Source organism: Myiozetetes cayanensis, unplaced genomic scaffold (genome assembly GCF_022539395.1).
Source record: "Myiozetetes cayanensis isolate MyiCay16 unplaced genomic scaffold, myiCay2020 scf12, whole genome shotgun sequence".
Taxonomy (NCBI): Eukaryota; Metazoa; Chordata; class Aves; order Passeriformes; family Tyrannidae; genus Myiozetetes; species Myiozetetes cayanensis.
In genome coordinates, this window is record NW_026086826.1 from 18,716,433 (window position 1) to 18,735,904 (window position 19,472).

General features: G+C 40.0%; 2 protein-coding genes across 4 annotated transcripts in view; one reads left to right on the forward strand and one right to left on the reverse strand.

Moving 5' to 3' along the window:
- Nucleotides 1-1,473, reverse strand: part of FRRS1 (ferric chelate reductase 1) — a 29,486-nt gene extending 28,013 nt beyond the window's left edge. For both annotated transcript variants that reach the window (XM_050306404.1, XM_050306402.1), the window contains exons 1-3: nt 1,010-1,473; nt 823-908; nt 15-123 (exon numbers count right to left, since the gene is read on the reverse strand). In XM_050306404.1, coding sequence (XP_050162361.1) covers nt 15-56 — 42 coding nt within the window. In that variant the 5' untranslated portion in view covers nt 57-123; nt 823-908; nt 1,010-1,473. The remainder of the gene's footprint in view (nt 1-14; nt 124-822; nt 909-1,009) is intronic.
- A 316-nt stretch (nt 1,474-1,789) lies between these two features.
- Nucleotides 1,790-19,472, forward strand: part of AGL (amylo-alpha-1, 6-glucosidase, 4-alpha-glucanotransferase) — a 34,065-nt gene continuing 16,382 nt past the window's right edge. Inside the window, exons 1-17 of one of the 2 annotated variants that reach the window (XM_050306401.1) lie at nt 1,790-1,890; nt 2,501-2,650; nt 5,589-5,799; nt 6,654-6,820; nt 7,264-7,467; nt 11,230-11,411; nt 11,650-11,761; nt 12,052-12,172; nt 12,352-12,454; nt 12,545-12,642; nt 13,222-13,361; nt 15,055-15,242; nt 16,806-16,929; nt 17,510-17,673; nt 17,960-18,061; nt 18,304-18,456; nt 18,537-18,687. In XM_050306401.1, the coding sequence (XP_050162358.1) occupies nt 2,569-2,650; nt 5,589-5,799; nt 6,654-6,820; nt 7,264-7,467; nt 11,230-11,411; nt 11,650-11,761; nt 12,052-12,172; nt 12,352-12,454; nt 12,545-12,642; nt 13,222-13,361; nt 15,055-15,242; nt 16,806-16,929; nt 17,510-17,673; nt 17,960-18,061; nt 18,304-18,456; nt 18,537-18,687 (2,302 nt within the window). In that variant the 5' untranslated portion in view covers nt 1,790-1,890; nt 2,501-2,568. Of the gene's footprint in view, nt 2,088-2,500; nt 2,651-5,588; nt 5,800-6,653; nt 6,821-7,263; nt 7,468-11,229; nt 11,412-11,649; nt 11,762-12,051; nt 12,173-12,351; nt 12,455-12,544; nt 12,643-13,221; nt 13,362-15,054; nt 15,243-16,805; nt 16,930-17,509; nt 17,674-17,959; nt 18,062-18,303; nt 18,457-18,536; nt 18,688-19,472 lie in introns of both variants that reach the window. The other variant, XM_050306400.1, reaches the window with a different exon arrangement.

Consider the following 19,472-nt stretch of genomic DNA (forward strand, 5'->3'; position numbering starts at 1 on the left):
TGCAACTCCCATACCTGTTGAAGCTTCTTATATTTTCCATTTCTGTGTTGTAACATCTTCTTTTCTAGGACATATCCACTTCAGAGGAAACAGCCAGCATACCAGGAGAGCCAGGATTCTGTCCTGTATACAAACACAGGCCAGCAAACTGAGCAATAAATAAAGGTGCTAGGAAAGACAAGGACAATCCTAGGCCCCAGGAAATATCCATGAAAAGTATCTCAGATTAGAAGTATCACATTTGAATCATATCTGAATGAACCTCACTGAGGAGAATGTTAAGGAACTGCACTCACAGGGGCTTTTACTGTGAATTTTTACACATCCTATCTAAGGTCCCTAATATTGTCAGGGACATATAGGTTGACATATTCACCTAAACCAACAAGAAAACCTCTTTCAACAATACCAAAAAATGTGAACTGCAATGACAATCAGTCAGATTTCTTATACTGTTCACAGGGAGAAGCAGGTGAAGGGAAAAAGAAAGAAAGAAAAAGAGCTACCAAAAGATAAAACAACTCCATTTGAAATGGATGGTAGTGTTTCCATGAATATCAAGGCCTTTGGACTGTCCCTAAATGCATTGTAATTGGATGAACACAATGTGGTAAAACACAGTTATGAGGGTATGCATGGGGCGACTGGAAGCAAATGATTTAAACCTAAATTGTTTTGAAGACTGCTTCTAGTTCCACTAAATATACAGCCTTTAATAAGGAAAAAAAACAAACCAACAAACAGCTCAGTATAACATAGTGACTGTAATTTGAGAAGCACTTTTTTTAAAACTGTATTTCTAGGCAATAAAAATAGACTGACCTTCCAAAGATGCAAGGCTGACCTTTACACTGGGTGCAGTTAATGGCTTCGATGGTGAGAGGCCTGAAGCAAGTGTCCCAGGTGTTCTGCAATATAAAGCAATAGTAATGGTTTATACAGTGTGCTGCAAAGCAAGGGATTGGGGTGATGTTTTGGTGTCGTGTTTTTTTTTATAAAACTACGCTACCTCTTGGTCAAAGACAGATCCACGGAGTTGGTAGTCTTGTCCATACACTATATTTAGCACTTAAACCCTGGCTGACATCATGTTTTTCCTGCGGCACAGCCTATCAGCACGGAGCGGGCCGCCCGGCGCGGGTGCGGGCCCTGGGGCGGGAGCGCTGAGGAGCCCGGCGGTCACGGCGAGGAGCGGCTGAGCCCGCAGGCGTCAAGCGGGACTCTCCAAGCAGCCTTTAGAGCCACCGTGCCCTCAGCGGAGCGCCCGGTCAGTCACACAGAGCTCCGGCCGCAGGTGCCCTGTTCCCTGGGGGCATCTCTCGTGTCTGCGCGCCCCAGCCGGGTGTGAAGGTGCTGGCGAGGCGGTGGCTGTGCAGGCTGGGACAGGACACAGGTACCGCCGTGCCGCGCTCCCGGGGCGTCCCGCGGTGCTCCAGGGCACAGGCCCGCGGAGAGCTCAGCCCGCTCCCTGCCGCAACAGCGCGGGACACGGGGGTGGCCCCTGAGGGAACGCTGAGATGCCCTGGGGTACCCCTGCGGCACCCTCTGCCCGCAGGGCGCGCTCCCCGGGACGGGCCGGCAGGGCGGGGCCGGCAGGGCGGGGCCAGCAGGGCAGGGGCGGGGCCGAACTGGGCGGGGCCGAGGGCGGAGGGGCGGGGCCCGTTGCGGCGGGGCCGGGCCTGCCCGGGGGCGGGGCGCAGAGCGCGGGGGCGGAGTCGGGCGGTCCGGGGCGGGGCAGAGGGCGGAGGGGCGGGGCAGCCCCGCCAGGCCCGGCCAGGCTGTCCCGCAGCGCCGCCGGGGCGGGCCTTGGGCTCTCGCGGGAGCTGCGCCGGCGCCGCCCGTCCGCGAGCGCGGCGGCCGCGGAACCAATAAAGTTTGTTTCAAAAAAAGGCAAGAAAAGGGCAGGGAAGCAGCGGTGCTTCCGCGACTGCGGGCGAGCTCGTCACCGACCGCCCGGCCAGCTCGGGGCGGCCGCAGCGGGCGAGGGCGGACGCGCAGCTCCAGCCCCGGCTCCGGGGCTCCCCTCGGCCTCGGCAGCCGTCGCCCTGCGCGGGGAGCGGCGCCGCCGCCGCTGTGCGGGCCCGCTCGTGAGTATGGCGGGGCGGCTGCGGCGGGCAGCGCTCCCCGCGCAGGGCGGCGGGGCGGCCGTGCCGGGCCTGGCGGGGTCGCCGGCGGTGCCGGGGCGGAGAGTGACAGGTGTCAGGCTCCCCCTCCGCGGGGACACCCTGCCGCTCTGGCTGCGGGCCGGGCTGCGCTGTGGGACGGGAGTGCTCCGGGGTGCTGCCGGTCCCCGGCCGGGGCAGCGCTGGGCGCCGCCTGACAGCTCGCTCCGTGCCCGGCCGCCCTCCGCCCAGCCCGCAGCGCCCGTGCCCGCGCTCCCCCGGCGCCGGGGAACATGTAAGCGCGGCCGGCGGCGTGAGGCGCTCCCGAGCGGCCGCGTCCTGTCCTGCCGGGGGTCGCCGCTGACCTGCGGGGTTTTGTGTGTGTTCTCTCGCGGCAGGGCTCTCCTCCCCCTCCCCGTAGTGAGTGTCCCGGCGCGGGGGAAGCGCCGGACGGGCGGCCGCGACCATGCCGGGCGTTAAGGAGACACGGCTGCTGCACCTCAGCGAGATGGAGAAGCTGGACAAGACCCTCTTCAGGCTGGAGCAGGGTAGGTCGGGGCAGCGGGGCCGGGTGAGAGGGAAATGGCCAGGACCTCGGCATCGTCTTTGGACGGCAGTGGAAAGTGGTGGCGGTTTTGGTGGTGTGGGGGTTATGTTGTTGTTGTTGGTTTGGGTTTGGCTGTGGTTTTGTTGGTTTGGTTTGACTTTTTCTATTGTTTTAATGTGAAACAGTTTCTGAGACTCTTGCTTCCACTGCAGAGCTCTATGGGCTCAAGGCACAGCTCGGTCTGATGCATAAAAGTCTTGAGAAATGAAGAGCAGGTTGGCCTGGAGCCGTCAGTCTTAATGGGAGTGAAGTACAAAGCATTTTTATAGACGAGCCCTGTCCCTCTCCTTTTATAGCCTGTACTTCAGGGACCCGAAGAAGTCTCATAAGTCAAGATTTCCAGTGTTTATCTGCAATGTCTTATGCAGCATCCCGTGTTTTAATATTATAATTCTGAAATCTGTCATTGTTATTAGTATTTTGCAAAGACTGAAAGTCTGAGGTAGTATTTCAGAATAGAAGGTCTTTAGCTCCTCTTAAATCTCATTATCAGATTTCTTAGCGCTGCTGTATACTTCTAAAAACTTTACATTATTTCTCCTTGAAGTGTTCTTAAGTCTATTTGGAAAAAAAAAACCAACAAAAAAACCAAAACAAAACACCAAAACAAATAAATAAAACCCCCTGTTAATTGGTCGACTATTATGCCAATCAGCAAATTCAGACTATAAAACTAAAACCACTGTCTTTAAAAAAAAAACATTTTTTATGATGCAACAGATTTTATTATGAATTTTGTGGGGTTTAGTACTGTGTGTTACTGATCTAGTAACCTAATATCAAAGTGGTTTAGTAGAGGAGCAAGATTTTGATTCTTGATAATAAAAATTCTCTTCAACTATATTGATTTCAAAATTTTCAGTACTGACACATTTTCTTATATTAGACTGTAAGAAGAAGTGCAGAGTTGATCCTAACCTCCATTTTTAACTCTTCCGTCCAGCTGTGTAGATTTTCTTGAAAGGGGTGACACAGAAGTGCAGGGCTCTCAGACATTCAGAGTGCCTTTGCTGGTAGCAGTCTCCAAGAGGGCATAGCTAATTTTGAGCACAGCATTCCTGATGTCAGTATAACTGTTACAGGAAATAAGATATCAATGGCATATATCCCTGTCCTCTAATTTTAGTAATCCCGGTAACAAAATGTCAGGTCAGTACTGAAGAGAGTATACTTAACATTCCAAAAGTGATTTTTTTTTTTATTGCGTTCAAATAAGCTTTATTTTACCTGCAAGATATTCAGATCCAGAAACCACTGCTCTGCACGGTGGGTTTTGGTGCTGTGGTGATTGTTAGTAAGAGGAATGCCAAGCTTGGTAAGACTTATATTTAAATGTGTTCAGACAGTGAATTCTGGTATTAAAGTCCCCATAATTCTGCTTAATAAGCAAGTGGCTTTTTTTTGACTTACAATACTGTAACTTGACATCCAGGTATTTTACACTTTGATGTCTGTGTGTTAGTAACTTTCCTTTTTTTAAAAAATACTCAGGTATCTTTTACTCTCTGTTTTGTAAACTACTAGTGCTAGTAGGTATTTTACTACAGTTACCTATGTGACTGCCATGTAATTTAGAAAAGTCACTGTGCAAGAATTTATATCCATTTCATTCACTAGAAAGAACCCTTGTAATTAGCCACACACAGGATGGTGGCCCTCATACCCACAGGTGGAAACCGATTCTGAAACCTCTTGACAAAATTGAATTTTTTTTATATCCAGCTCAACAGACTACGTGTGGTTTTAGGTCCTAATTTTTTAACTAAATTTTTTCTCATTATCAAAGGAGTCTTCAGCCTAAACTTAAGACTCTATCTCTGTGTGTGTGTGTGGCCTGCAGCATGTATACAAAACTCTCTCTGGTTTGTTGAGTTGTCTGGAAGTTTAAGAATTTGTATATTGTAGATTACACACAAGTATATATCATTTTGCATTTAAAAGCATAGGGAGTTTAGCATTGTTTAGTGAACCCTCAGTGCATAATGAGGGGATTTGAAATATTTTGTTTTGAAATGTGTTCCTAATTTTTTTTTTTCAGACATTTGCATGGGTCAGCCCATGATTTGGTAAACTTACTTACTTAAAGACCACATAAAGGCTGCATAAAATTTCATGCAGTCTGATGATCACCGTGTTTTGCTGTATTTTTTTCTTTTAAGACTTTTATATAGCAAAGAGAAATAGGAAAGGGGACAATTAGTGTCATATAAGTAAAGGAAAAAAACTATATATGTAAAGTATGCAAAGAACAGTGTTAGGAAGGTAGGGAGACATGATGCAATTTTGGGTGCCACAATATAAGAAAGATCTAAAGCGATTATAGAGCGTCCAAAGACGAGTGGTGGGGAAACCGTGTGAAGAGCAGCTGAGGTCACTTGGTCTGTTCAACCTGGAGAAGAGGAGAGTGAGGGGAAATCTCACTGCAGTCTTCAGCTTCTTCAGGAGGGGCAGGCACTGATCTCTTCTCTGTGGTGACCACTGACAGGACCTCAGGGAATGGCCTGAAGTTGCCTCAGGGGAGGTTTAGGCTGGATATTAAGATAAGTTCTTCACCCAGAGGGTGGTTGGTCACTGGAACAGGGAAGTTGTCACAGCGCCAAACCTGATAGTGTTTAGAAGGTGTCTGGACAATTCTCTCAGGCACATGTTGTGCTTCCTGGGGCTGTCCTGTGCCAGGAATTGGACTTCAGTGATCCTTGTGAGTCCCTTCCAGCTTGGGATATTCTGTGATTCTATGCTGTAGAAATATATCATTCTGCTGAAATTCTTGTCAGATATGTGGGTGCTTTCTTGTTAACATGATGTCAAAGTAGGAGTTATAATAACACACTAGAAATACTTAGTCATCCTGATAGAGATTTTCTTTTTTTTTTCTTGAGGTTTTGAACTGCAGTTCCGACTGGGCCCAACTCTTCAAGGCAAGCCCGTTACTGTGTACACCAATTATCCAGCTCCTGGAGAAGCGTTTGATCGCCACAAATTCAGGACATTATCGTGGCACAATCCTGCAGGAAAGGAAGATGACTCTGACAAATACTGCAAGCTGGATCTCCAAATTTCCGGGTCATATCAGTATTATTTTACTCTTGGGTGAGTGAAATTCTTATATTTACAGCCAAATGCAGTCTGCTTCTATACTTTAACCTGAAGAAAACCATTTTTTCCATGTGTTTTTCAAATTGCAACCATTGGGCCAGTTAGAATCTGCGAATGAAAAACTGACTCTGGTGGTTATTTGATACCTTCTGATACAGAGATGTTTTGGAGAATATGCAGAACCAAGCTAGTTTTCTGTGAATGCTGGAGAAGCAATCTATGTTTACAAGTTTTCAAATTCATCAGCATTATGAGCATATGAATGATTAATTTGTACTTTCTTCATTGACTTTGAGGGTTGTTTTCTACCTTTCCAGCACAGAGGTTCTGGCATTCTTTACTTGCATCCTTTATGTCCTCCTTTGTTTCAGTGGGAGAACTGAAGAAGAGAAAGCCAGTATCTGTAATAATTGTAGTCTGGTATTTGGAGCTTCTGAAAGATGAGTGGTTAAAATCTTCCAGGCTTAGAAGGACATTTAGCTTGGGTATCTTCCTGAGGATGGTGCTCAAAATGGAGATATTTGTATAATAGATGGGCAGTCAGGCTTTCTGTGTTTCTGTCCATATGCCAAAAGGAGGAGCCTGTACTCTGTCTCAGCAAATAACAAAGGTACCTCACTTTTGCAGAGAGTTTGAAGCTCTGTATTGCAATTGCATTCTTTTAATTCCAGTAGAGAGATGATGCTTAAGCAATGAACGTTTCAATGTTTCCTATTTTCTTCATGTGCCTTCCCCTCCAAGTTACTATACTGGGCTACTGTGTTTTGTAAATACCTGCACTGCTTGGATTCTCTTTCTGGAACTGACACTGGGTATTAACTGTACCAATGACAATTAATTTTTCCTAGAAAAGAAAAAAGCGGTGGAGGTTACATAGTTGTGGATCCTATTTTGCATGTTGGAGCTGATAATCATGTACTACCTTTGGATTGTGTTACACTCCAGACGTTCCTTGCTAAGTGTCTGGGACCATTTCATGAATGGGAAGATAGACTTAAAGTTGCAAAAGAAACAGGTAATGCCAATACACCTACTGAAGGATAAAAGTTTCTGTCCTATGATCAAAAACCAAAGTTACACTGAAGAGCTTCAGTGTGAGCAGCTCATTTGTTCCTTTTAGACTAAATATTTTCTACTACATTCAATTTAGTTAAGAGATAAAGTCAGTGAAATGATTAAAATATTGGCAGAGGTGCAAAAATTCAGGGATTTCCTAATATGGGAAACCATTTCTGTTTTGTTGTTTTGATTTCAGATAGACTTGGAAGTTTGTAGAATTGACAGGGTGATTTTTAAGGCTTGTGTTATACAGAATTTCAGGGGGAAAATTCAGATTAATTTACATTGGTTATCCCAAACACTAGCTCTAAGTCTGTGCTATAACTACAGCTTATTTCTTCTCCCAATTAACTTTGTTGGGTTTTTTCCTCATTGAATAAATGACTTCTTATTACATAGGTTACAACATGATTCATTTCACGCCACTGCAGAAGCTTGGACTGTCTAGATCATGTTATTCACTGGCTGACCAGTTAGAAGTAAATCCTGAATTTTCAAGCCATAATAAAAAGTGCACTTGGAGCGATATAGGAGCTCTTGTGGAGAAACTGAAAAATGAATGGAATATGCTTTGCATCACAGATGTAGTCTACAACCATACTGGTATGATTTTTGTGTGTTAATAACCAGATTATTCCTACATTTTATTATTTCCCTTAACTTGTCCCTCTTGAATGCATTTTTTTTAGTAGGTGTTTTAAGCAATGTAGTTCTCTACCTTTGAATTTCTCAAATCCAGAACAACTCCTTACAATTATAGTTGATATGTCTCTGCAACAGGTGTAAAAGAACGCAGTATTCTTACTGAAGGAGTGAACAGAGTCCTTCTTAGAGAGGATTAAGGAGCTGTGTATATATCTATATAATATGCTTATTTTCATGAGCTGTGGTGTGCAGTTCCCACAAATAACAGAATCTGCGTTATGAATTACTTAGTGAACATAAACTGAGTACTTGTTAAACTGGGTATTATGCTTGTAGCTGCTTAAAAGCTCTAATTTGAGTCTAACATGCAGATGGTAAACAGAGTTGGGACAAGAGGCTGGGATTAAGCAATAGAGGAAGTGTTACAGCTCAGTCTGTGGGGAAAGAAAAAAGTGAGCTTTGAGTTTGGGGCAGGATCTTTTTTAAGCATAGATATGCTAATACATCAAAGGTGCTACTTATTTGCTTGAGGGACAGTGGGTTTTCTTCTGTGTTGTTATGCTGTTATCCTAAAGATCATTATAATTAGCATTCTCATAGCGGAGTACAGCAAGTAGTTATGTATTCTGATGGCTTTCAAGGCTTAAAAGCCCCTAAATACAGATATATGTGAATTTCAAGCTTTAATTGCTTTGGTTCTTCGGTGTTGACTGCTGCCAAACATTCTGATCCAATCAGCCTGCAATGCAGTGTTGGCCTTGTTTGCCCTATCTGTTTGTTGAAAAGTTACTAAGTATAGTTTTGGCTATGTGTCTGAGGGAATTAGGCTTTTAAACATCCTCCCACTTCTGGATAAAAAATTTCTTGCACTTGACCAACTACAAGTCCAGCTTCTGTTACATATGCCTGAGATCTTGTTTTTACAGTGTATGTTTGCATGCTACCAAGGAGAAAGTTTGGGTTTTTTTATGGATAGAAATACCTAGCTCTAAAAATTAGACACCAGAATGTATTTGAAAAGAAAAATGTCACATTATTTGGCTACATTTGTAGAAGGACTCTTTTAGGTTAAATTCGGAGTTAGTCATCTCCATTGGGATGGATGACTCAACATTTGTGCTATGGTGAAAGGATGCTGAGAAGTGTTTTCTAACTGGATAGAAATATTCAGATGATTGTGGTTCTAACTTACATCATTAAGCAAGGCATACTTGATGGCTTTGCTGCCTGCTTTTAAACTTGAATTTCCTCCACCCCCCCCTTTGTTGTTTATAATCCAAACCTCTTGATATACAACTGTCTCCAAACTTTATTAAATGACAAATTTAGCGTTAGATAAAAGATATGTTGACGTTATGTGCTTGTGGAGCTTTTTGGGTTTCTTTCTGAAGTAAGAAAACAGGGAAATGGTTTTTGGGGTTCCTTTTGTCTGGATCTTGGTTAGATGGAAATTTAACTTCTTTTTCCCTCTTAATTGAATAGTGTTTTCCAGTAGTTGAGTTAATTAATTCCTGCATATTAGGGTGATTTAATTGTAAAACACGTTTCATAGACTCATTTGAATATAAAAGGCAGAAGATGTATGGTCCATTATCTGAGCCGATTATGGATACTTGCACATCAGTATTAATTCTGCAGTGTGTCTGCATGAGAAGCTTAAGTTGTCTCACAGTAAATCCTCTAATGTTGTTAATTCAAACAGCTCATGACCCCTCAGCTTACACTGGTTCTATCTGTTGGTAGTTTCTGCTTTCTAGTCGAGGGAGTTGTGTTCCCTCTGTTCCTGAGGGTGTCAGACAGCTCCCTTTCAGCAGCAAGCATTGAGGTGTTCCGTGTTCACACGGGAGCGGAGACCTGGCTGCTTGCACAGTAGAGAGCAGTGGGAATCAGTTTTTGTTGTTAACATCTCTGTTAGGCTCTGATAAAAGCCACCATCCATGGCCTGGCTTTGAAAGTGAAGTCATGCCCTGATGTGTTAAATGTCAGTGCACCTTTGGCCTCTTCGCAGGAATTTCACAGATAAACTGGCAAACTCTCTCTGGGACTTGCATAGATTCAAGTAAGAAATACGTGTCAACTGGCATTTACTTTTCACTGGGAGATGGAAACAAGAGACTTGGGTTTTTTCCTTTTCTGAGCTTTCAGTGGCTGTAATAAATTGTATAAAGGAATAAAAATAAGCTAAAATAAATTTTATGTTATTTATCTTTCACAGGAGAAAGGTACTACTATTGTGTAATGGCAGTATAGTACTTGAGTAAGTGCTACTTTCAAGCACTTAACTGGTCACATCAAACAGCACCTTTTTCTCAGCTTTAAAAAGAATTAAAAAAAAAAAGGTCTTGGGCCATGAGCATCACTACTAAATATTGTGTTTATTTATATAACAATGGGTTAGTAATTTAATGAAGTAATCTCATATTTTTCAAAGAAGAATGTAATGAATTTTAGGAAGTTTTCTGTAATTTCTTGTCTTGGTATTTCCACATTTTTACAACTTACTTTGTACTGTAGACAAACACACACGCACACACACATATATATATATATACACAAACAGTCTATGCTATACTCATTTTTTCCCTAGCTGTAACAAATGTAATCACCACTGATGTTTTGGGCAAATTTTTTCCTGCTGGGTTAGATTTCTTTTGGTGTTATGGTTGTGAATTGCTGGAGCCTACCTTCTGGTCAGGAAACATGGTTCTGTTGCATACCAGAATTAATGGAAGGCCTGCTGACTTTTTTTTTTTTTATGTTAATCCCTTAGATTTAAATTATACATTGTCTTTTTAGAATTATTTGTATTTACTCATGAAAGTCACTTATAGTAAATAAATATAGTTCTCTATAGGTGAACTGAACAAGTGGTTTATTTCAGCCTCGAACAGCCTTTGTCAGCCTTAGCTTATTATTGTTTTATTTAACTTTAAAACATGGTGGGTTAAACATCAACCTTATAAACATGGAATTTTGCCATGTGCATAACTGTCTTGAGATATAATGTTAAAGGGCGTTCAGAAGAGCTGTTCACACTATAGACTGAGCTAGGACATATTTTCTTTCCCATTGACATATATGTTTTAACTTCTTTGAACTAAGCAAACTTGAATTTTAGGTGCTATTTGTTCTGCTACAGTTCTGGACACGTTAATGACTCTTCACGCTTCCAATACAATAATTTATTATATATTTTCCCATGCAAGAAGTACTACTTTTGTTTTTCCCTGCTTTTCTGAAAACCTGGCTTTTGTTCTTGGGCACTCTTTAGGGTTTACTTCCTTTTTAGCTTTTGAACTGCAAATATTTATTCAGAAGAGTATAACCCAAACCATTCTATGATTCTGTGAAATTTCTTTTCAGTTAGACAGTGTTTAGGACAGCTTCAAAAATGAAATTAACTCTTGGGTTTTTTCTTCATTGACGTGGTGGTACTATTGCATATTTTTATGTAACTTACAAAAAGTTTCCCTGCAGTTTCTGCAGCTGTATTTGTTGCAATAAAAGTGGCAATCAGTAATAAACACCTCTGCATAAAACATGGCTTTCTGTTGACATGGGAGACTTAGTTGAAATGTGCATGAACTATATGTGCCACAGTACCTTAGCTTCTTGGTATGAAGATGTTTACAAAAGACAATGAAGTGTTCAGCTTCTGTACTTACAGTTTTGTTTTGAGTTTTTATTCACTCCCTCTCCCTTTTTTCTTTCTTCAATAAGCTACTAACAGTGAATGGCTCAGGATGCATCCAGAATGTGGCTATAACCTTGTAAATTCTCCTCACCTGAAGCCAGCCTGGGTATTGGATAGAGCTCTGTGGCACCTGAGCTGCATGGTGGCTGATGGGAAGTGTATTGCCAAAGGGGTCCCTCCCTTGATTGAAAGTGATCAGCACCTGTCTGTAAGTGAAAGAGAACTAAGTATAAGCTAATGAACAGCTTAAATAGCTGATGAAACCTTTCAATATTTCTAAGTTTGTGTAACTGCATATAAGAAATGGTATATACTTTGCAGATATATTTAGTGAAATAAACCTTTACTCTCTGATTTTTTTTCTAAGCAATTTGTGTGAGCGCTTGGCTTTTTAAAAATATATTAATAAGCAACATTATTAACTAACATAATTTCTGGTTTTACAGTGTTTACGTAAAATAATTTGGGAAGATATATTTCCAAAAATTAGACTATGGGAGTTTTTCCAAGTGGATGTTAACAAAGCTGTGCAGCAATTTAAAACCCTTCTAACTCAAGGTAAGGAAGGAGTGTGTTGCTGAAGCATGTAAGTTAAATATTTATAGTTCAAGAGACAGTAAGATGGAAAACAAAATAATGCCATTTTTTGCTATGTGAGACATCTGCTGTGCCGACCTAAGCATCACGCAAGAGTGCTTTGAGGGCTAGGAAAGGCTCTTAATACTTTGTACTGCTTCATTGCCTTTATCCACCCTTATCTTTGCTGATACTAGAATTGTAAAAGTTCTATGCCCTTTGAATGGAATTGCTGTTTTTCTTTTGAGTACTCTTTTCTTTGTTGTTCCTAGGCAAAATGAGCACTAAATCTGATCCAAATCAACATCTTCAAATACTTCAGGACCCTGATTATAGGCGATTTGGCTGTACTGTAGATATGAATATAGCATTGGCCACATTCGTACCACACAGGTATCGTATTATTGATTGCAAGTTAAAATCACAAGTGAAGTTAAATTTGTGAAGCCAAATAACATTATTTTCAGAGATGAGGAAAAATTGATTTTTTTATTCCTTTTAGTTATATATACTGCATGTTGTTAAAATAACTTTTTCTAATTGTTCTCTTCCCTCATTGTACTCCTGATAAGCAATGGACCAGCTGCCATAGAAGAATGCTGTAACTGGTTTCGCAAGAGGATTGAGGAACTTAACGCTGAGCAATACAGGCAAACTACTCACCATCAAGAACAGGTGTTATAATTACTGTGCTTTAATGCTGAATTGTTTCAGATTGCAAACAAATGCAAGCATTTCAATAATGCATTATTTAATTACTTCTAGGCTATCAATTGTCTTGTGGGGACTGTGGTTTATGAACGAATGGCTTGTAATGGTCCTAAGCTGGGTCTTATCAGTAGAAAAAATCCATTAGTTACCAGGTATATATGTTTTTGTTTGTTTGTTTGGAAACTGTTAGAATCTATCCAGTGAAAGCAAGTTTAAAATTTGTTAAAAGTAAACATTAATATGTATAATGTACACTAATATGTATAATAAGTGCATTTTTCAAATGCCACTTAATGACTTGACAGGGTTTTTTAGGCAACAGTGATAACTGTTTAGTAAATAAATGTGACCAGAAAGCACGAGACACTACTCAGAGCACATCAAAGCCTTACATAGTGCAAATTGCTGTTGTAGGTGGAAGAGGAGTGGATCTAAGAAAGTTTACACCTTTCAAGTTTGATGTACTTGATGCCAGTCATTTATCTGAAGAGCTAGGCTTTAATGTTATACTACCAGCTGACACCAAGATAGTGGCAGCATCTGTCCTTTGTCCTTCAAAGCTTGCTACAAAATAGAAAACTCCCCATCATTTATACAAGCTGCTTTTTAAAAATCTGTATTATGTATAATCCAGTTCCTAGTTTCAAAGACAATGAATTGCAGCTTAGGTTACAATATGTCTTTGGTGTTTGCCATTTTTTCCCCCTCTTAATTGTCTGTCTATTCCATAGGTATTTTACGTATCCATTCAAAGAGCTGACTGTGGAGGAAGAAGAAACTATGATAAATCAGCCAGATAAAGCTTGTTATTTCATGGCTCATAATGGCTGGGTTATGGGAGATGATCCTCTTAGAAACTTTGCTGAACCAGGTTTGCAAAAGAACTTTGAGTTTACTTACAAACCATTTGATATTCTAGCCAAAGCAGAAAGGATTTTATTTAATCTATTTTTTTTCCAGATGTATTCCTATGAAGCTGCAGAATAGCAGATATTAAGCTTATAGCACTTTAATTTCCCATTCAGCATACAGATCAACTGTAAGAACTGGAATTTGAGGTACAATTTTACAAGATTTGAGAGGGAAATCACCAGCTTTTTGCCACTGAAATGGGGACGTCCTGCCTCCCCACTTTTGTCATTGTCTTTGTTGCTTACTTTGTACTTTGTTCCAACACCAGTGCTTGTTGGCATTTCCATGAGACAATGACAGTGTGGCAGAAAACTGATGCAATGAAAAGGTGAATAGTATTTTACTGCATTAGTGAGCAAAAACTGGATCCTTGAAAAGTCCACCGAGTGGTAGTCAGACAGTCAAGAGATGACCCAGTTAATGCAAATTAAATATGCAGATTACTTGTGAGGGTAAAATAGGGTATGAAATGACCACACACTAAAACATTGAAATCTAACTCCTTTGGGGACAGCGTTGATATGCAATAAAAGCAAAAAAAGCTTGTGTTAAGGCTAGTCATTCACTTTCTAAACTAAATCAAACAAAGGCCAGTTTAATTCTAATTAAAAACAATCTAAGAGTTTGCAGCTCTTTTAGAAGCTAATCTGATGATATTCCAGAGTGATCCAGACTTAGCAAACATTTAATTTCTGCATAGTAATCTACAACCCTTTCACTGCATTTTATTTATTCTCCTTCTCAAGGATGAAGATAATATGCATTTCAACGGTGTTTTTGTTCAGTTGCCTTTCAGCTTATTGCCCTTTTTTCTAGGCAGACTGTTGTATTTTTTTTTTTTTCAGTCACTGGCTTTAGTTAGTGTACTTAATTTGCATTACTGAGGTTTCTCTCTTAATTCATCTACAGCTTTTTGAGTACTTTGTACTTGTGTTGTGCCTTTGTTTTATGCCACACATTATTTCTAATGAGAACACAGCTTGAAAATATGGTACATAAGGGCACAAATAAAGGAATTGTAAAACAAATGCAGCCAGTTCTCTAAATGGTCCTTTAAAAATCACAGTGTACATCCAAAGAAAGCCAATTTTCCTGTCCACGTGGCTATGCTGCTGTTAGTGAAGAAGAAGGTCGGCTGTGCTTAAGTGAATGTTTTTGGAAGTAGTGGTAATTTACAGTCCCTGCTTTTTACTTACTAGCTTTGGAAATTCATCACAATCTGCTGCTAACAGAAGATAAAATTGTAAATTGTGGCTGTAACAGTTTATGGTGACAGTGAGATGCTTTTTTGAATTTGACCAGTATAAACAACCAAACTACTGATTTTGTTCATTTGTTTACTGCCTTTTTTTTTTTTTTTTAGTAGTTTTTATACTACTTTGAAAAATTAAAAGGAGCTTGTTTTTAATCTGGAGAATTATTTCAATATCACTATGGAAGCAATCATCCCCTTAGAGGAGTCTGAAATTATACCATATATTATATCATTGTAGGGTATATAGGTTTTGAGTTTATATGGTTATTGTTAGAATTTTTACTCTTCATTACAGTGTTGTTCTACTCCTTAGCGGTAGAAAATAAAATACCACATTTTGATTTTGGTGCACATTCTATACTATATTTACACTAAAGTGAATTTATTTCCCTCACAGGTTCAAATGTTTACTTGAGAAGAGAGCTCATTTGTTGGGGGGACAGTGTGAAACTGCGTTATGGTAATAAACCTGAGGACTGCCCATACCTCTGGGCACATATGAAAAAATACACTGAAATCACTGCCAAGTATTTCCATGGTGTTCGTCTTGACAACTGTCACTCAACACCTATTCATGTAGCTGAGGTACGGAAAATTAAGTGTGTTTATTATAAAGCGCTGCTCTCTGTGAAATAGGGCCTGCACTGTTGCTACAAAATCTGCAGGATCTACGTGGCAGAGTCCGGGTGTGAATGAATCTTCCTCGTAGCATAAAAGCAAGGTTTCTTTTCTGGTGATGTTTAAATGTGGTTTCAGCTACTTTAAACAAGTAGTGGAGTGGTGCAGCTATTTTATTTTATCTTTTAATTCTCTACTTTAGCTGAAATATTGTGGATGTGGTTGGGCCTAGCTAACTTTTCCTTCATTTAACTTTGGACTTAGAGCAATGACTTTCAGTATCCAGAATGTCAGTTTTAGATGGAGTCATTGCCAGGACTTGGTTGAAAGTCTGGGTTATTTTTTCCTATATATCTTTTTCTATTGCTGAATTAAACAGGAAGTAGTTCACTTCCCAGAATTTAAAAGTTGGTAAAGAACATCTGCAAAAAATTTAGTCTAGCAGGTATATTTTTAAGACTAGTGCTTATTGTTTTCCACGGAGCTGACTACATTGAGAAATTGTACTTGCCTAGTAAATTGGCTTTAAATAGGTATTGAGTAGTGCAGCTTGTTAATGCTTAGTCTCAGCTTTGTTACAGAGCTTATCTAAATCTGTGAAGTGCTCTCTAAAACAAGTTGATTTCCCCATACAGAAGTTGTAAGTGGCTTTTAAATGCAGCCATTTCAAAACTTCTGCCATTCTTTCACTTACTGTTACTATTTTTTGAATGGTAACTGAGAAGGCTAAACTGAAATCTTGCTCAGATTTCTTACTTTAAGAGATATCTCTTTTATCCAACCTTTGCTTTTGCATTTTGAGCTAAGATTTTGTTTAAAGAGAAAGTTTTAATTAACTTAAAGTCTACAGAAAATTTCCTAGAGTTACTCAGTCCATCAATAATATCTGTAAAATATAAATATATTTTTAAAAAACTTACGTGTATGAGTATTTTTGAGGTACTGCATATATGAATGACTCATTTATGTTTGGTTAACATTCATGTTAATGACTGTATACACATAGCTGACAATGGATGTCTTGCATTAAAAATGTATTATGATCTATAGGAGATGCTAGCAACAGCCAGATCAGTCAGACCTAATCTTTATGTGATAGCTGAACTCTTCACGGGCAGTGAGTACATTGACAATGTTTTTGTCAACCGCCTGGGAATTACCAGCCTGATTAGAGGTACAATAAGCAGTTGAAAATTATGTAGGATTGCCGTGTATGGTTTGGAGTTTTAACTGTGAAACTAACATTGGTATGCCTTTTTGTTTTTCCTACATATCCGTGTTCTTTGCTTGTGCGATTACCTTTTCTTCGTGCCTTGTTTATCGTCTCCTGTGTCGTGTGCTGATTCTTGGTTTTGCTTCTGTTTGTCCTTTTCTGTGTAACAACTTGTTTTGTTCCTTAATTTTGGCTTTCTGTTTATCTTTGCTGCATGGCATTTTCCTATTGTCCAATCCCTGCCTAGCTTTGAAACTTGTCCTTTTTTGTATCTACCTTTCCCCTTTCTGTGGCTTTTTTGGCTGTGCTTTTTGCAGTACATGCTGGACACAGCTAGAAAATTGCGAGCCGATTTGTATGTAGTGGCTGAACTGTTCACAGGAAATGAGGAGCTGGACAATATCTTTGTGAATAGGCTGGGCATTACCTCCTTAATAAGAGGTAGGCTTGCTGCGTGTGTGGTCTCTTTCCAACGAGAGATTATAGGTGACGTGCTTTTTCCAAGAAAAAGTTTTCTACTGGATTATGCACTTTTAATTTCATACACCATGTAATCAGAAGTACAGGTTTTGTATTGTAACTCTTTTGATACTCGGCAGAAAATACAGTACTAGCTGTAAAATAAGAGAAGATCTCCTTAATTAGTTCACAGAAGGTTAAATGTTTCGCTCTTACTCTAGCCAGAGAAAAAGTTGTAGCACAGTTCTGCTACGTAAGTGCTGCATCGTGTTTGATTTTTGTTGCATGAGTTTTTTTAAAGCCTGTGAGAAACAGTTTGATCTCTGCTTTTTTGTCCTTTTCCCCCTTTCTCTTCCCTAATATATTATAGTCAGTGGAATACTCCAAGGCTGTGTGTCTGCACTGGAGAATATAGTTACATGTGATTTTACTGTATGGGGTTTTTTTCTAACGATTGAACACACCAAAATAACAACTTTGAAATGCTGCATTAACATCTTTGTGTGTGCTGTTCTCTGTGGTAGCTCTTCTCAGGTGAACACTTACGTATTTTGTTCTTTAGAGGCAATGACTGCTTACAACAGCCATGAAGAGGGAAGGTTAGTTTATCGGTTTGGAGGTGAACCTGTCGGCTCTTTCGTTCAGCCACGTTTGAGGCCTTTGATGCCAGCTATTGCTCATGCACTGTTCATGGATATTACACATGATAATGAATGTCCTATTCAGGTGAGCACCTAAGCCAAAAACAAAGCTAAGCACCTAAGCTTCTATTTACAGGAGAGAATGAGAGAGAGTGGTGGGCATCGAAGTGCTTATTTTGATGTATTTTCTTAAATTGCTTGCTTAGTCCATTTGTAATAATTTTCTTCAATAATTCTGTTGTGATTGAGGAAATAACGATCACAGGATTAGCACTTCCTCTGTTAAATTGAGTGTATCTTCTCTGTGCTGAATTGGTAGGGTTGAATTAGCTTTGTTCCACTGTTTATTACCTATATATCTCTTAATGCAGCACCGATCTGCCTATGATGCTCTCCCAAGTGCAATGATTGTTTCCATGGCATGCTGTGCTACAGGAAGCACCAAAGGCTATGATGAACTTGTGCCACACCAGGTATGTGTCTACAGTTCAACTCCTAAGTTGCTTTTCAAAATGTAACCTTTTTCTTGTCCTCTAACATGTATTTTAATGTTGTTTATTTGAAATTTCAAGCAGTTTACTAGATGGCATTACTTTCGGTTGTTTAGTTTCATATGAAATTTGAATTTATTATCTATTTCAGACCTCAGGGCATGATAGTCTGAGGTTTTTTCCCCATAGTAATTCACATTTCCTTAAATCTTACTATTTTACAGATCTCTGTAGTATCTGAAGAGAGGTTTTATGCAAAATGGAATCCAGCAGCACATCTGACTTCTGGTGAAGTTAATTTCCAAACAGGAATTCTGGCAGGAAGGCTGGCCATAAACAGGCTGCATCAGGAACTGGCAGCTAAAGGCTTTAATCAGGCAAGAAGTGAGGGATGACGCTGTGATTTCTTCATGTATATGCTCTGAGTGAGCACAGCTGTAATGTGATGTCTTTGCAGGTGTATGTAGATCAAGTTGATGAAGATATAGTCGCAGTGACAAGACACTGCCCTACCACACACCAGTCTGTTGTGGCTGTGTGTCGAACGGCCTTCAGGGACCCTAAAACTTCCTTCTACAGTAACGAAGTACCTGAAATGTGTATCCCAGGTAATCAGTTTTCTTTGTCAGGTGTACAAAAAATTCAGGTTATCCTAATTCCATGCTTTTTCACTTGAAGCACATGCAATCCATGTGAGAATTTTCAGTGTATAACACACCTTTTGTATGTCCTAATATGTATGCACCAAAGCGGTGAAAGAAACCACAAACTTGCCTGCCTTAGGGTTTTTACAAACATTCATATTTGAGTATACTTCCTACTGCAAGCTCCTCATGAGGCTGTGTTATTGTTTATAGTCTTGTTTGGGAACTAGTAATAGTTAACAGCAAGATGGTTAATTGTACAGACTTGGGGGATGGGGGATTACAGTTTAAGTGTGTTTTACTGGGGAAATAGACTTAAATTTTATTATATTTGTTTATATCATTGCTATTCAGCTTTCTTATATATAACTATTATGTAGTTTTAAAATACATCTTAACTGTAGTGCATAAATTAATATAAGGATAATATATATGCAGTACATATATAATCTAAAGGATAATAGGGAAACTAAGAAAACTGGTGACCAGTAAAAAACCAGGTTGTAATTCACTAATTGTTGTCTGATATTATGGTTAATTTATTATAAAATAACACAAATCAGCATTTTAAATACAATACAGCATATAAGCATGTAGTGAATGATTATAAGATACAAAATACCCTTTTTAAGATATAAAATATACTTCCCCATATGTTTCTGTTCTTCTGCTGTATGACAGAGACCTGTATATTGAATATTTAGGTTTTTTAGTTTTAGGTTTTGCTTCATAATTTCAAAGGAATCACT